The sequence below is a fragment of the Mobula hypostoma genome, chromosome 4 (assembly GCF_963921235.1).
Source record: "Mobula hypostoma chromosome 4, sMobHyp1.1, whole genome shotgun sequence".
NCBI lineage: Eukaryota > Metazoa > Chordata > Chondrichthyes > Myliobatiformes > Myliobatidae > Mobula > Mobula hypostoma.
This window is the reverse complement of record NC_086100.1, coordinates 6,248,470-6,266,097: the sequence shown is the minus strand read 5'-3', so window position 1 is coordinate 6,266,097 and position 17,628 is coordinate 6,248,470. Positions and strand designations below refer to the sequence as shown.

General features: G+C 46.4%; 1 protein-coding gene across 1 annotated transcript in view; it reads left to right on the top strand.

Annotated features, from left to right (window-relative positions):
- Positions 1–17,628, top strand: part of slc2a2 (solute carrier family 2 member 2) — a 68,350-nt gene that overhangs the window by 14,812 nt on the left and 35,910 nt on the right. Inside the window, exons 3-6 of the mRNA XM_063045263.1 lie at positions 782–975; positions 8,922–9,046; positions 9,939–10,054; positions 11,846–12,008. Coding sequence (XP_062901333.1) covers positions 782–975; positions 8,922–9,046; positions 9,939–10,054; positions 11,846–12,008 — 598 coding nt within the window. The remainder of the gene's footprint in view (positions 1–781; positions 976–8,921; positions 9,047–9,938; positions 10,055–11,845; positions 12,009–17,628) is intronic.

Here is a 17,628-nt window from a genome sequence, read left to right as displayed (position 1 = left end):
AAGGTAAAGAGTTGAAGAAGAAGGAATCTGATTGGAGAGGAGAGCGAACCATGGGAGAAAGGCGAGGAGGAGGGGCACCAGGGAGAAGTGATGGGCAGGTGAGGCGGAGAAGTAAGAGGGCCAGAGGGGAGAATAAGAAAAAGAGGGAAGGGGGAGGGAAAAATACTGGAAGGGGAAATCTATGTTCATACCATCAGGTTGGAGGCTACCCAGAGGAAATATCATCAGGTTTATTATCGCAGACACATTGTCTTAAAATTTGTTGTTTTGTGGCAGCAGTACATTGCAAAACATAACACATTTCTGGCTGAGTTTACAGCCCTTTCCAAATTCAGTGGGTGAATTCAGTGACAGAGGTGTACAAGATGATAAGAGACATAGATAGAGTGGATGGGCAGAGACCTATTCCCAGGGTGGAAATGGGGCATAATTTTAAGGTGTTAAGAGGGACGTATGGGAGGTGTCAGAGGTAGGTATATTTTCTGCACAGAGAGTAGTGGGAGCGTGGATCACTCTGCCAGGGTAGAGGCAGATAATTTAGTGACATTTAAGAAACTCTCAGATAGACAAATGGCTGAGAGAAAAGTGGAGGGTTCCAGGGAAGGAAAGGGTTTGATTGATCTTAGTTAAAAGGTCGGTACAAAATTGTGGGCCGAAGGGCGTGTATTGTGCTGTCATGTCCTATGTTACCATGACAGAGTTTGGTTTGTAATTCCTACTTGGATTAGAGGTTCAGTGCTCCTTGAGCAAAGACTCACTCCTGGTCTGATCCTCTCCCCAGGTCATCGAGAGGCATTATGCCCGGATCCTCCAAGCTGACCGAAACGACACGGCGACCGGGAACCTCACACAAGCAGCCAGCCAGCAGAAGGATCGGCAAGTGGTTGTTTACTGGACCCTGTCTGTCGCCATCTTCTGCATTGGGGGCATGTTCTCATCCTTCTTCGTCGGCTACCTGGCAGACAGGCTGGGCAGGTACACAGATAGGTTATCCAATTTCACTTTATTTAGAGACAAGCCCAACCAGCCACACTGCCCAGCAACCACATAGTTAACCCTAGCTTAATCATGGGACAATTTATAATGACCAGTTAACCTACTAACCGTCTTTGGACTGTGCGAGCACCCAGAGGAAACCCACACACACGGGAAGAGCATACAAACTTCCTTACAGAGGATGCTGGAATTGAACTCTGCACTCTGACGCCTAGAGCTCTAACAGCATCGTGCCTTTGCTCCAGGATTAAAGCTCCTTTCCCAAATGAACCCACAGAGATTTTGGCTAAATTCACACCAGCTGCCTTCTCTGAGAGATCCCCATCCAAAGCAATGCAATATGCCTTAATACTGAAGCTGGAATTGGACCATGCAGATTACCCAAGGGACTGGAGTCAGCCTGGTCTCCCAGTCCACGTTGTTGGGCCCAGCTGTCTGTGAACTGGGCCCTGCTGTGAATATTATGCTTCTGCAGTCAAACAGCATGCTTCTCCTCGTTTGAATCCCCTGTGAGGAATGATTCACATTCTGACTCAGTGTGTAATCGAAACGTGCAGTAGATGTGCTGTCTGCATTAACAAACAACACGACCAAGGATTTAACACACGTGAAATGCTGGATAACTCAGGAGGTCAGGCAGCGTCTATGGAAATGAATTAGCAGTCGGTGTTTCGGGCCGAGACCCTGCATTACGACTGAAGGAAGGAGGAAGAAGCCAAAATAACATGGTGGGGGAGGGGAAGGAGTGCAAACTGGCAGGTGATAGGTGAGACCAGGTGGGTGGACAAGGGGAGGTGACGTAAGGAGCTGGAAGGTGATAGGTGGAAAAGAAGAAGGAATCTGTTAGGAGAGGAGAGTGGACCATGGGAGAAAGGGAAGAAGGAGGGGTACCGGAGGAGGTGAAGGGCAGGTGAGGAGAAGAGAAGAGGTAAGAGGGGAGGCAGAGTGAAGAAGATGGAACAGGGATAGGGAGAAGTTAGAGGAATTGATGTTAGTGCCATGAAGTTGGAGGTTACCCAGATGGAATATGAGGTGTTGCTCTTCCAAGTTGAGAATGGCCTTATCATTGCAGTAGAGGATACTATGGGCTGACACATCGGAGAGGGAATGGGAATTGCAGCAGAGAATACTATGGGCTGACAAATCAGAAAGGGAATGGGGATTGGAGGATACTATGGGCTGACACATCGGAGAGGGAATGGGAATTGCTGTAGAGGACTATGGGCTGACAAATCAGAAAGGGAATGGGAATTGGTGTAGAGGACTATGGGCTGACACATCGGAAAGGGAATGGGAATTGCAGTAGAGAACTATGGGCTGACACATTGGAAAGGGAATGGGGATTGGAGGATACTATGGGCTGACACATCGGAAACGGAATGGGAATTGCTGTAGAGGACTGTGGGCTGACACATCGGAAAGGGAATGGGAATTGCAGCAGAGGATACTATGGGCTGACACATCAGAAGGGGAATGGGAATTGGAATTAAGGTGATAGGACACCAGGATAGCCTACTTGTTGCGAGTGATGTGAAAGGGCTCGACAAACCAGTCCCCCAACTTGTGCTGAGGGAAGTCCACAAGTGTGGCCACGCTTTCCGGAGCCGATATATCATGTCCACAGAGTTCATCTGAACTGCAAAAATAACATCAACAACAAAACAAGACAAGAGCAATCAAGCCCCTTTCCCACCCAACCACTCAGACACACAGATCGGCCTGCAACTCCAGGACAAGCCTGCAGTCCTTCATTCCGGACTCTTAGCCTCTGAGATATCAGGCCTCCAACCTCCATTCCGTGGCCCAGACTGGCAGACGTCAGGCCTCTGATGTCCAGACAAGCTGACCCAGTGGCTTTGACCTACAGGCCTGTCTGGATCTGGCTAGAATCCCAGAAGGAATCCTGATGTGGTGTGCAGGAGGGTGTGTGAAAGGCAGAATCATGTCTCAGTCTTCATTACCGGATTTAACTCAGAATGGGAGCTAAGTTCAAAGTACATTTATTGTCAAACTATGTATACTACATACAACCTTGAGATTCATTTTCTTGCAGGCAGCCACAAAACAACGAAACAAAAGAGAATTCACTAAGAACTCACACAACAAGACCACCACATATCCAATTTTCAAAAGAGGACTGTTATGTTTTGTAACTTCACGTGGTAGTGTGATGACCACGTATTTTTACATATAGCCTGTAATAAATTATATATGTGAACAAGAATGCTTAATCAAATATATATATATATACATACAAGATTACTCAAATATTATTGAAATATTAAAAGCAGAACAAGGACAAATCGCGCAAATAGTAAAAAAGGAGTAGACAACAGCGCATGGAACATGAGCACGTTCGGTGCTGGGACAAGCGAAGCTGGTCCGGGGCCTAGTGGCTGGAGGGCTACAACTGCTCCCGAACCTGGCACCAGGAAACCCAAGACCACCGCACCTCCCTCCCGACAGTAGTAGCGAGAAGAGAGGGAGGCCGGTCAAACGTAGGCAGATGGTGCTGAACACCCCTTGCTCGACACTTTAACAGGTGTGGAGTAATGGAGCAGACCGCGAATTCGTCTTCCACTCTCAGGCCTCGTTGCTGTGGTGATGGCTGCCCCAGTCTTACCTGCACTCTCGAGAGTCCAGTTCACCAAATCCCCTAGGAGATCGCAAAAGTGCCAGATTGTTTAGTTAGTTCAAAAGAAGTATGTCTACTAGAGTATCTAGTAATTTTGTGAGCTGCCTGCAAGACAGTACTGTTGGTCGCCAGTTCCATTTTACAACCTCAGTTTACTCATTCCAACATCAGTGATCTAAAGAACAGAGGTGAAGTGGGCTCACAGATTGGCGAGCTTGAGCTTCAATTGTCCAATCCAATCCTTTGTGATAAGTAGCCCCCAAACAGAGAGGATCAGCAACTTTAAACTACTCAGTGTTATCATTTGTGAGGATCTGTCCTGGTCCAGCGTGTAAGTGCCATTTCGAAGAAACCATGGCAATGCTTCTCATTTCTTAGAAGTTTGCAAGGATTCAGCATGACATCTAAAACTTTGACTAACTTCTATACATGGAGGGTGGAGACTATTCTGACTGGTTGCATCATGGCCTGGTATGGAAACACCAGTGCCCAGGAATGGAAAATTCTACAAAAAGTAGTGGATAAAGCCCAGTCCATCACGGGTAAAACCCTCCCCACCACTGAGCACATCTACATGGAGCACTGTTGCAGGAAAGCAGCGTCCATCATCAAGGACACCCACTACTCAGACCATACACTCTTCGCACTGTTGCCATTAGGAAGAAGGTATAGCAGACTCAGGTCCCACACCACCAGGTTCAGGAACAGTTATTACCCCTCAACCATCAGGTCCCACACCACCAGGTTCAGGAACAGTTATTACCCCTCAACCATCAGGTCCCACACCACCAGGTTCAGGAACAGTAATTACCCCTCAACCATCAGGTCCCACACCACCAGGTTCAGGAACAGTAATTACCCCTCAACCATCAGGTCCCACACCACCAGGTTCAGGAACAGTAATTACCCCTCAACCATCAGGACCCACACCACCAGGTTCAGGGACAGTTATTACCCCTCAACCATCAGGTCCCACACCACCAGGTTCAGGGACAGTTACTACCCCTCAACCATCAGGACCCATACCACCAGGTTCAGGAACAGTTACTACCTCACAACCATCAGGACCCACACCACCAGGTTCAGGAACAGTAATTACCCCTCAACCATCAGGTCCCACACCACCAGGTTCAGGAACGGTTATTACCCCTCAACCATCAGGACCCACACCACCAGGTTCAGGGACAGTTATTACCCCTCAACCATCAGGTCCCACACCACCAGGTTCAGGGACAGTTACTACCCCTCAACCATCAGGACCCATACCACCAGGTTCAGGAACAGTTACTACCTCACAACCATCAGGACCCACACCACCAGGTTCAGGAACAGTTATTACCCCTCAACCATCAGGTCCCACACCACCAGGTTCAGGAACAGTTATTACCCCTCAACCATCAGGTCCCACACCACCAGGTTCAGGAACAGTTACTACCTCACAACCATCAGGACCCACACCACCAGGTTCAGGAACAGTTATTACCCCTCAACCATCAGGTCCCACACCACCAGGTTCAGGAACAGTTATTACCCCTCAACCATCAGGTCCCACACCACCAGGTTCAGGAACAGTTATTACCCCTCAACCATCAGGACCCACACCACCAGGTTCAGGGACAGTTATTACCCCTCAACCATCAGGTCCCACACCACCAGGTTCAGGGACAGTTACTACCCCTCAACCATCAGGACCCATACCACCAGGTTCAGGAACAGTTACTACCTCACAACCATCAGGACCCACACCACCAGGTTCAGGAACAGTTATTACCCCTCAACCAACAGGTCCCACACCACCAGGTTCAGGAACAGTTATTACCCCTCAACCATCAGGACTCATACCACCAGGTTCAGGAACAGTTATTATCATTCAACCATCAGGTCCCACACCACCAGGTTCAGGAACAGTTATTACCCCTCAACCATCAGGTCCCACACCACCAGGTTCAGGAACAGTTATTACTCCTCAACCATCAGGTCCCACACCACCAGGTTCAGGAACAGTTATTACCCCTCGACCATCAGCTCCCACACCACCAGGTTCAGGAACAGTTATTACCCCTCAACCATCAGGTCCCACACCACCAGGTTCAGGAACAGTTATTACCCCTCAACCATCAGGTCCCACACCACCAGGTTCAGGAACAGTTATTACCCCTCGACCATCAGGTCCCACACCACCAGGTTCGGGAACAGTTATTACCCCTCGACCATCAGGTCCCACACCACCAGGTTCAGGAACAGTTATTACTCCTCAACCATGAGGTCCCACACCACCAGGTTCAGGAACAGTTACTACCCCTCAACCATCAGGTCCCACACCACCAAGTTCAGGAACAGTTATTATCGCTCAACCATCAGGTCCCACACCACCAGGTTCGGGAACAGTTATTACCCCTCGACCATCAGGTCCCACACCACCAGGTTCAGGAACAGTTATTACTCCTCAACCATCAGGTCCCACACCACCAGGTTCAGGAACAGTTATTACCCCTCAACCATCAGGTCCCACACCACCAGGTTCAGGAACAGTCATTACCCCTCAACCATCAGGTCCCACATCACCAGGTTCAGGGACAGTTATTACCCCTCAACCGTCAGGTCCCACACCACCAGGTTCAGGAACAGTTATTACCCCTCAGCCATCAGGTCCCACACCACCAGGTTCAGGAACAGTTATTACCCCTCAACCATCAGGTCCCACACCACCAGGTTCAGGAACGGTTATTACCCCTCAACCATCAGGTCCCACACCACCAGGTTCAGGAACAGTTATTACCCCTCAACCGTCAGGCACTTGAACCAGAGAGGACAACTTCACTCAGCTCAACACCGAATTGATTCCACAACCTTTGGACTGACGTTCAAGTGCTCTGCAACTCATATTCTCAATGTTTATTACTTATTTACTTAATTTTTTTCTGTTTTGTATTTGCACAATTTGTTGTCTTCTGTTTATTGGTTGTTTGCCTTTGTTGTGTGAGGTTTTCCATTGATTCTTTTCTGTTTCTTTCTCCTTACTGTGAATGCCTACAAGACCATGAATCTCAAAGTATATAGTGACAAATATGAATTTTGATAATTCATTTACTTTGAACTTTGAAACTACTTGTGTTCCTTTAGGGATTTGGCCATAGTTTCTGGTCATCTCAGAGTCTCCCAGAATTAGATTGTTCACCTTTCTAGAGAATCAAGGCCGACTGTTCAACATGGAATTGAGGAAGGGCAACATATCCATCTTTTGACTAAGATATTAAACTTCCTGCCTGGCGGCTGGGTGCAAGATGTCCTGGACAATACTTGTCCCTAACCAACATGATCAAACAGAACAATACAGTACAGATTTTGTACCACCCTTTTAACCACAACCATTGCCTTAAGACAGAGGAGCAGAACTAGGCCATTTGCTCCATCGAGTCTGCTCCACCGTTCAATCATGGCTGATTTTTTAACCCTCTCAATCCCATTCTCCTGCATTCTGCCTGTGACCTTTAACATTCTTTCTAATCAAGAAACTATTAACCTGTGCTTTAAATATACCAGTGATTTGGCCTCCACAGCCATCTGTGCTTAAAGAAATTCTGGACATCCTTCTATTCTGAGGCTGTGCCTCTGGTCCTAAACTACCCCACTATAGGAAACGTCCTCATCACATCACCTATCTAGCGATAGTTTCCTGATTGGTCATGGCATCAAGCGATAAGGTGACAGGACAGGTGCGTTGGGTTGAAAGGGATCAGGGATCTGCCATGATGAAATGGCGGAGTGGATTCGATGGGCTGAATGGCCTAATTCTGCTCCTATGTCTTATGGTCTTATGGTCTATAATCTAATCCACATCCACCACTTCCACTGGCAGCTTGTTCCACACTCTGAGTGAAAACATCTCCCCTCAGGTTTCTTGTAAATATTTCTCCTTGGTACAAAAACTGCACTGCAGCCTGCATGAAGATTCCACAGGTAGCCAAAGCATATCATCGGCATAGCCTATCCTTCATCAAGGACATACACATGGAAAGGTGCTGGGAAAAGGCCAGTAACATCATGAAGGATCCCACCCACCCTGCTCATTTGTCCTACTCCCATCAGGGAGGAGGTTATGTAGCATCCACACCAGGACCACCAGACTCAAAAACAGTTACTTTCCCCAAGCAATAAGGCTGATCAACACCTCCACCCCCTAACTCAACCCTCCACACCCCCAACCACCACAACTTTATCATTTCCTGTCAGTCACCTTATATACAGACACTCCTGTGCCTAATGTCACTTTATGGACATCCAATCTATCTATACACATATGTTTATCATAGGTCAATAAGCACATTTAATGTCAGAGAAATGTATACAATATACATCCTGAAATTATTTTTCTTTGTAAATATCCATGAAAACAGAGGAACCAATGACAGTTAAATGTTAGAATCCCAAAGCCCTCCAACTCCTCCCTCCCATGCATAAGCAGCAACAAAGCAACAACCCCCTCCCCCACTGGCAAAAAAGCATTGGCACCTCCCACCGATCGCTCAAACGTGCAGCAAAGCATCAATAAAGACACAGACTTGCAGTACCCCGATGACTACTCGTTCACCTGGTAATTTGACATACCACAGACTCTCTCTCTCCCTCATAATGGAAAAAGAGGTGTCCCCATTTCGCATTGAGAGGGGAGACATAACAGACAAATCGCTGATTTATGATGTTAAAAGTCTGTTGCGCCACCTTTTCCGAGCTCTGCACCCAGACAGTCAGCCCCAGAAAGGCTCACACAGCCAGCAGCCAAACCGTTGCTCCCAATATTCCGTGTTCTCCCACGACGCCTCAGTCAGGGCACCGGCCTTGAATTAGTCCCTCTGATTCTGAAAATCCAGCACCCTGAATGCGCACTAGTCTTCCAGGCTGCGTCCTTGTGAGAACAAAAAGCGGCCGGTCGTGAGGCCCTGAGAGCGGGTCCCATTCCCACAAAGAACCAAAGTCAGAGTGTAACTCCAGGTCAGGGTCTTCAAAAGAACCTTGGAAAGGGAGAAAAAAGAGATATCAAAGACAGAAATAGAGCTGTTCCAAAGATGCAGGCAAAGCAGTCTCTGTTTAGTGCCATCACCTCGTTCTGCCTCTCAAAGTTTTTTTTAATTATTGTGTTCTTTATCTTATTCTGTACTTTTGTGCTGCGTCGGACCAGGAGTAACAATTATTTTGTTCTTCATTACACTTACGTACTGGAAATGCCAATCTTAAAGAATCTTTGACTCTGAAGTTGCTTTCTAACCTCCGTGCTTTCTTCACTCTCCAGGCTGAAGGCGATGAAGGTTCTCAACGTTCTGGCAATAGTTGGTGCCCTGTTGATGGGTTTGGCAAAAATGGGCCCATCGCACATCATGGTCATCGCAGGGAGAGCCATCACCGGCATCTATTGTGGTAAAGTGTTGATACTCTGGTGGGTTTTGATGGTTAATCTCTGGAGCCAGGGTCGTCTGCCCTCACTGGACCCCACATGCCCACCGTGCCAGTTGGCACAGTGTAACAGACGGAGGTGCTGAACTGGCAGTGGTAGACAAGCATTCCCAGTAAGTGGAGTTTAGAAGAACAAGGCAAGAATGAGGACACCTGGAGAATAATTCTGGTAATGGAAGGGTTAATGGGTGAAGAGCGTTTGATGGCTCTGGGCCTGAATTTACTAGAGTACAGAAGAATGAGGGGGCGGGTCTCACTGAAACCTACCAAATATTGAAAGGCCTACATTGAGTGAATGTGGAGAAGATGTTTCTTATAATGGGGGAGTCTATGACCAGAAGGCACAGACTTAGAATAGAGGGACGTCCATTTAGATGAAGAGATGAAGAGGAATTTCTTTAGCCAGAGGGTGGTGAATCTGTGGAATTCATTGCCACAGGGGGCTGTGGAGGCCAGGTTATTGAGTATATTTAAAGTGGAGATTGATGGGCTTGTGATTAGACAGGACATCTAAGGTTACGGGGAGAAGGCAGGAGAATGGGGTTCAGAGGGATAATAAATCAGCCATGATGGAATGGCGGAGTAGACGCAATGGGCTGGATGGCCCAATTCTGCTCCTATATCTTATGGTTTAATAAATTGGGGTTAGTGTGGGATTTATGTAAGTGGGCAGATGCCGTTGGTTAGCCTGAAGAGCCTCTCTGTGGTGGGAGCATATTCCTTTCTCTTGTCACAGTCCAATAGAGAGACCTCTATATCTCGTCCCCACAGCCTCATGGGAATGGTTCAGACTGCTGGGCCATGCTGGCTCGAACGTTTCAGATGACACCAACCAAGCTCTCTGCATCCCTTGTAGGTCTATCGTCGGGACTGGTGCCCATGTACATCGGGGAGATCTCCCCCACCAGCATGCGCGGGGCACTGGGCACCATCCACCAGCTGGCCATCGTCACGGGAATCCTCCTGAGCCAGGTACAGTACGTTGGCATGGCAACAGCAGGGCCGCGCACCACACCCCTACTATCCGTGAACCTGTCCAAGTCTCTTGTATTGAAACAACCTCCACCATTTCCTCTGGCAGTTTCAAGATTAAACATAATCCTAATCTGGTGTGGAGGCTATGTAGCTTCTACGGGTGGATTAATTGACTCAAAAACAGTTACTTTCCCCAAGCAGTAAGGCTGATCAACACCTCCACCCACTAACCCACCTCTCCAAACACCACGACGTTATCATTTCCTGTCAGTCATCATATGTACAGACACTCCTGTGCCTAGCGTCACTTTATGGACAAACAATCAATTTATGTATATAAGCTATCTTATGTATTTATATTTATTGTTTTTTTTTAATTATTGCATTTTTTATCTGAAAGTTTTTTTTTTCCTGCTGTATTGGATCCAGAGTAACAATTCTTTTGTTTCCCTCTAAGTTTGTGTACTGGAAATGACATTAAACATCTGAAGCAATCTTAAAGTACTTTAAAGATTAGCTTTATTTGTCACATGTACAGTACATCAAAACATCAAAATGTACAATGAATGTGTTGTTTGGCTCCATTGGGCAACACAGTCCGAGAGTGTGTTGTACAAGTCCCGGCACCCGTCCAATTCCTACACAGTCCGAGAGTGTTGTGTGCCCACAACTTACTAGGCTGAACTTGTATGTCTTTGGACATGGGAGCAAACTGCAGCACCGGGTTGAAACCCATATGGTCACAGGAGAACATACAAACTCCTTTTTCAAAGTTCAAAGTAAATTTATTATCATGATACACAACCCTGAGATTCATTTTCATGCAGGCATACTCAATAAATCCAAAATAAAACAAAAACCATAACAGAATCAGTGAAAGACCCACCAACTGGGGGTTCAACCAGTGTGCAGAATACAAAAAGAAAGAAATAATAATAATAATAATAAATAGATAAGCAATAGATACTGAGAACGTGAGATGAAGTGTCCTTGAAAGTGATTCCATAGGTTGTGGGGGCAGTTCAGTGTCGGGGTGAGTGAAGTTGAGTGAAGTTATCCCCTCTGGTTCAAGAACCTGATGGTTGAGGGATAATTATTGTTCCTGAACCTGGTGGTGTTAGTATTACAGCCAATGGTGGGAATCGAACCCTGATCGGAAATTGTAAAGCAAGTGCGCTGACTGCTACACTGCCATGCTGCCTGCAAGAACCAATGAGTGCAGAGAAAATTTACAAGGATGTTGCCAGGTCTGGAAGACCTGAGTTATAGGGGAAGGTTCAATAGGCTAGGAATTTGTTCCCTAAAGCAGAGGGGAATGAGGAGATTTGATAGACATATACAAAATTATGAGGGGTATAGATAGGGTTAATGCCAGCAGGCTTCTCCCACTGAGGTTCGATCAGATTAGAACTAGAGGTCATGGGTTAAGGGTGAAAGGTGAAATGTTTAAGGGGAACGTGAGGGGGAACTTCTTCGCGCAGAGGATAGTGAGAGTGAAGAGGAATTTGGATAGGTCCATGGGTAGGTGGGCTACAGATGATTATGATCTGGGTTGATGAGTCTAGGCATGGACTAGATAGGCTGAAGGGCCTGTTTCTGTGTAGTTTTCTATCACCCTTAGAGTGTGCTGGGAGCAGCCGGAGTATTGCCACACATTCCAAAACCAACATAGCATGCCCACAATGTTCTGCAGAACCACATGCAGCCGACACACAAACAACAATAGCAAAACAAACCCCTTTCCCCCCACCCAGACACACACTGACCTTCTGCTCCTGTCCATGGCAGGTGATTGGGCTCAACTCGCTGTTGGGGAACGACCGTCTGTGGCCACTGCTTCTCGGGCTGTCAGGTGCGCCCGCCATCCTGCAGGCCATCTTGCTCCCCTTCTGCCCCGAGAGCCCACGGTACCTCTACATAAAGCTCGGCAAAGAGGAGGCGGCCAGGAAGGGTGAGTGAATGGCCTTGGAGGGGGGAGGGCGGGGGAGGGAGGCAAGTTCCGGTCCAGGGAAAATCGGCAAGTTGAGTTATCAACACAAGAGATTCTGCAGATGCCTGAAATCCAGAAAACACACACACAAAATGCTGGAGGAACTCAGCAGGTCAGGCAGCTTCTATGGAGAAGAATAAAGAGTCACCATTCCAGACTGAGACCCTTCTTCAGTTAAGTTATCATGGTTTCCATGTGCTGAGGAAGAGTGAAAAATCCATACAAACCATTTCAACACATTCATACGTTGAGGTAGTACAAGGGAAAACGATACCGGAATGCAGAATAAAGTTCACACACAAAGATGCTGAAGGAACTCAGTTGGTCAGACAGCATCTGTGAAGGGGGAATGAACAGTCGATGTTTCAGGTCCAGACCCTTCATCAGGTCTGAAGTTCAGAATCAGGTTTAATATCAATGGCATATATCGTGAAATTTGTTAATTTGCTGCTTCCTCCAACATCCTGTGTGTGTTGCTCTAGATTTCCTGCATCTGCAGAATCTCCAGCATCCGGGTTCTCAATCTGCTCACTGAGTGACTGGGCAAAATCTCCTGTTGTTTTCAGGCTCCGAGAGCTTGAGAATTAGAATCAGATTTAATATGTCATCAAGTTTGTTGTGCAATGGCAGCGCTACATTGTAATTTATAAAATATACTCATTACCGTCATCATTACATGCCACGTGGGCGATCATGGTCTTGACAGCGATTGTTCTCGGCAAATTTTTCTACAGAATTGTTTTACCATTGCCTTCTTCTGGGCAGTGTCTTTACAAGATGGGTGACCCCATCCATTATTAATACTCTTCAGAGATTGTCTGCCTGGTACCAATGGTCACGTAAGCAGGACTTGTGATGTGCACTGGCTGCTCGTACGACCATCCACCAGCTGCTCCCATGACTTCACATGACCCTGATCGGGGGCTAAGCAGGGGCTACACCTTGCCCGAGGGTGACCTGCAGGATAACGGAGGGAAGGAACACCTTACACCTCCTTTGGTATCTCCACCCTGCCAGCCTAAAGTATACTATAAATTATAATAAGAAATACATTTTAAAAAATAATTAAGCACTGAAAAATGAGAGAAAAGCTAATAATAATGATCTATTTATAGAGTTCCTAGCAATTGAGAGATGGGCGTACTTGGCTATGCCCGTCCCTCAGGTTTTACCAGCTTGAGCTGAGAAAGAATAAATAATAATAATAACTTATTTATAGAACACTTTTCATACAGACACTGTAGTTCCAAGTGGTTTACAATGGGAAAAAGTGCAAACATGAAAATAAAATATAAAAAGGTGTTAGTTAATAGCAAGGTACAATAAATACACTTTGAGCTGGTGTTTAAAAGTGTCAACTGTGTCTGCATCCCTTACAGTTTTAGGTATTGAATTCCACAGTTTAGGAGCATAGTTTAAAAAAGCTCATTGCCAGTGATCTTTTGAGCTTTATTGCTTGAATTTCAGAGACCGATAGAAACAGAAAACTAGTGAGGTAGTGTTAATGGGTTCAGTGTCCCTTCAGAAATCGTTCAGCCTGACAATAATTCAAGCCTGCGTGGTCATTCCCAAAGATTTGCACTGACCTCTCGGGTCTGTCTGTGGTCACAATAGGATTTTTCAGGGAATAGAGAAGTGCACGGTTGAGGAAAAAGGAATTATAGTGTGATTCTAGAACACTACAACACAGTACAGGCCCTTTGGCCCACGATGTTGTGCCAACTTTTTAACCTAGTCTAAGATCAATCTAACCCTTCCCTCCATTTTTCTATCATCCATGTGCCTATCTTCGAGTCTCTTAAAAGTCCCTAAAGTATCTGCCACTACCACCAGCCCTGACAGCGTGTTCCACTTACCCACCACTCTCTTTGTTAAAAACCTACCTTGGACATTGACCCCATAACTTTCTTCCAGTCGCCTTAAAATTATACCCCCTCATATTAGGCATTTCCACACTGAGAAAAACTCTCTGCGTTGCCCACTCTATCTATGCTTCTTATCATCTTGTACACCTCTATCAAGAAAACCCCTAGCTCACTCAACCTATCCTCATAAGACATACTCTCTAATCCAGACAGCCTCCTGGTAAATCTCTCCTGCACCCTCTCTAAACCTTCCATATCTTTCCTATAATGAGGTGACTAGAGCTGAACACGACACTCCGAGTGTGGTCTAACCAGTTTTATGGAGCTGCAACATGACCTTGCAGCTCTTGAATTCAGTCCCCTGACTAATGAAGGCAAACATACCATATGCCTTCTTCATCACCCTATGAACTTTGAGTGATCTGTAGATGTGGACCCAAAGATCCCTCTATTCCTCTGCATTGCTAAGAATTCTGTCATTAACCTAGTGTTTTCAAGTTCGGCCTTCCAAAGTCACACCTTTCTGGGTTTGCCACTTCTCAGCCCAGCTCTGCAAAGTCCCATTGAATCATGGAGAAGCAAAACATGGAAAAAAAGTCCACATGGAACACCAACCACTCTGGTACATGGATCTGACAGGAATCCCATTTTTCATTCTCCTCAAATTCCTGTCTACTCTCTCTAGATTGCCCCAACCACAGACACACTAGGCTGAATTTACAGTGACCCGTTAAGACCATAAGATATAAGAGTCTAATTAGGCTATTCAGCTCATCGAGTCTGCTCTGCCGTTCCATCACGGCTGATTTATTATACCTCTCAATCCCATTCCCCTGATTTCTCCCTGTAACCTTTCACACCCGAACTAATCGACCTCTGCTTTGAATATACGCAATGTTTAGGCTTCCACTGTATTGGTGGCAATGAATTCCACAAATTCACTACCCTCTAGCAAAAAAAAATCCAGCTCATCTCTGTTCTAAAGGGATGTCCCTCTATTCTGAGGCTGTGCCCTTTGGTCCTCGACTCTTTCACTATAGGAAACTTACTCTCTACCAACCATTAACACAAAGGTCACACCTTTCTCTAAAGAAAACACAATTCACAGAAACTGACGTACCCTCTGCACTTCCTGCTTCCTCAGTAAAGCAGCCGGTTGAATTAAAGACCCCACCCACCCTAGACATTCTCTCTTTCCCCCTCTCCCATCAGACAGAAGATACAAAAGCTTTAAATCACATACCACCAGGCTCAAGGACAGCTTCTATCCCGCTGATATCAGACTGCTGAAAGGATATCTTGTTTATTAAAGATGATCTCTCTATCTCCCAATCTGCCACATTATGATCCTTTTATAATTTACTGGCACTGCTCTTTCCCTGAAACTATTGACATCACACCCTTGCATTCCAATTTCCTTTTCTACTTCCTTGATGGACTTCAGTCTGGAATGATGTGTCTGAGTGGTGTCCAGAACAAAAGATTTTCACTGTATCTCTGTCCATGTGGCAATAATAATCCAAATCAGAATCAGAACCAGGTTAAATACGACCATCATACATTGTGAAATCTGTTGTTTTGCAGCATCTGGGTTCCATTTCTGCCACCGTCTGTAAGGAGTGTGTACATTCTCCCCGTGACCGCACGGGGTTCCTCTGGGTGCTCTGGTTTTGTTCCAGGATCCAAAGACATACAGTGTAGTAGGTGTGCTGGTCATTGTAAACTGTCCTGTGTTTGGGCTCGGGTTAAATACATGCATTGCTGGGTGTTGTGGCTGTACCTCTGAATCGTAAATGTACAGAGGTGGCATAAATACATGACAAGGTTCCACACGGTAGGCTTATTCAGAAAGTCAGAAGGCATGGGATCCAGGGAAGTTTGGCCAGGTGGATTCAGAATTGGCTTGCCTGCAGAAGGCAGAGGGTGGTGGTGGAGGGAGTACGTTCGGATTGGAGGATTGTGACTAGTGGTGTCCCACAAGGATCTGTTCTGGGACCTCTACTTTTCGTGATTTTTATTAACGACCTGGATGTGGGGGTAGAAGGGTGGGTTGGCAAGTCTGCAGACGACACAAGGGTTGGTGGTGTTGCAGATAGTGTAGAGGATTGTCAAAGATTGCAGACAGACATTGATAGGATGCAGAAGTGAGCTGAGAAGTGGCAGATGGAATTCAACCCGGAGAAGTGTGAGGTGGTATACTTTGGAAGGACAAACTCCAAGGCACAGTACAAAGTAAATGGCAGAATACTTGGTAGTGTGGAGGAGCAGAGGGATCTGGGGGTACATGTCCACAGATCCCTGAAAGTTGCCTCACAGGTGGATAGGGTAGTTAAGAAAGCTTATGGGGTGTTAGCTTTCATAAGTCGAGGGATAGAGTTTAAGAGTCGCGAGGTAATGATGCAGCTCTATAAAACTCTGGTTAGGCCACACTTGGAGTACTGTGTCCAGTTCTGGTCGCCTCACTATAGGAAGGATGTGGAAGCATTGGAAAGGGTACAGAGGAGATTTACCAGGATGCTGCCTGGTTTAGAAAGTATGCATTATATTCAGAGATTAAGGGAGCTAGGGCTTTACTCTTTGGAGAGAAGGAGGATGAGAGGAGACATGATAGGGGAGTACAAGATAATAAGAGGAACAGATAGAGTGGATAGCCAGCGCCTCTTCCCCAGGGCACCACTGCTCAATACAAGAGGACATGGCTTCAAGGTGAGGGGTGGGAAGTTCAAGGGAGATATTAGAGGAAGGTTTTTTACTCAGAGAGTGGTTGATGCGTGGAATGCACTGCCTGAGTCAGTGGTGGAGGCAGATACACTAGTGAAGTTTAAGAGACTACTAGACAGGTATATGGAGGAATTTAAGGTGGGGGGTTATATGGGAGGCAGGGTTTGAGGGTCGGCACAACATTGTGGGCCGAAGGGCCTGTACTGTGCTGTACTTTTCTATGTTCTATGTTCTATTATGAGGGGCTTAGATGGGATAAATGCATTCAGGCTTTTTCCATGGTTGGGTGAGACTTGAACTGGAGCTCGTGGTCGAAGAGTGAAAGGTTGAAGGGGAACATGAAAGTGAACTCGTTTACTCAGAGGGTGGTGAGAGTGCGGAACAAGCTGCTCTGGAAGTGGTCAATGTAGGCTCGATTTTAACACTTAAGGGAAGTTTGGACGGGTACATGGATCAGAGGGGTATGGAGGGCTATGGTCTGGGTGCAGATCGATGAGACTAGATTAGCATGGACTAGATGGCCAAAGGGCCCGTTTTTGAGCTGTGGTGCTCTATATGACTCCTTAAATTCCAGCATGTATTTACAATGTAAACACCATTATAAAAAGTGGTTTAAGGTGTTTGCAGTACAGTGACAGGTGTATTAGATAAAGGGGGGGGGTGGGACTAATTGGAAACTTTTAAGATTGCGTGGTTTTTGTTCTAGTAGCTCTTTAGAGCTCTCCTGAAGGGAGGTTTTGGAAAAGGTACTTTGTAGAGTGGGTGGTGTCTGCAATGAATTTTCCTGCCCGCTTCTTTGTCCTCGACATGTGCTGGTCCTGTAGCGATGGTAGACTGCAACCTCTGCCGACCTGACGGTTTGGGGCAGTTTTTGTATATTGTGGCAGGACGATGCACCGAACCAGACGGTAGTGGCTGCCGTGAGAACGCTGTCTGTGATGGCAATGCAGAATTTCACCAGTATACCCTGAGCAACACATAAAATGCTGGAACTC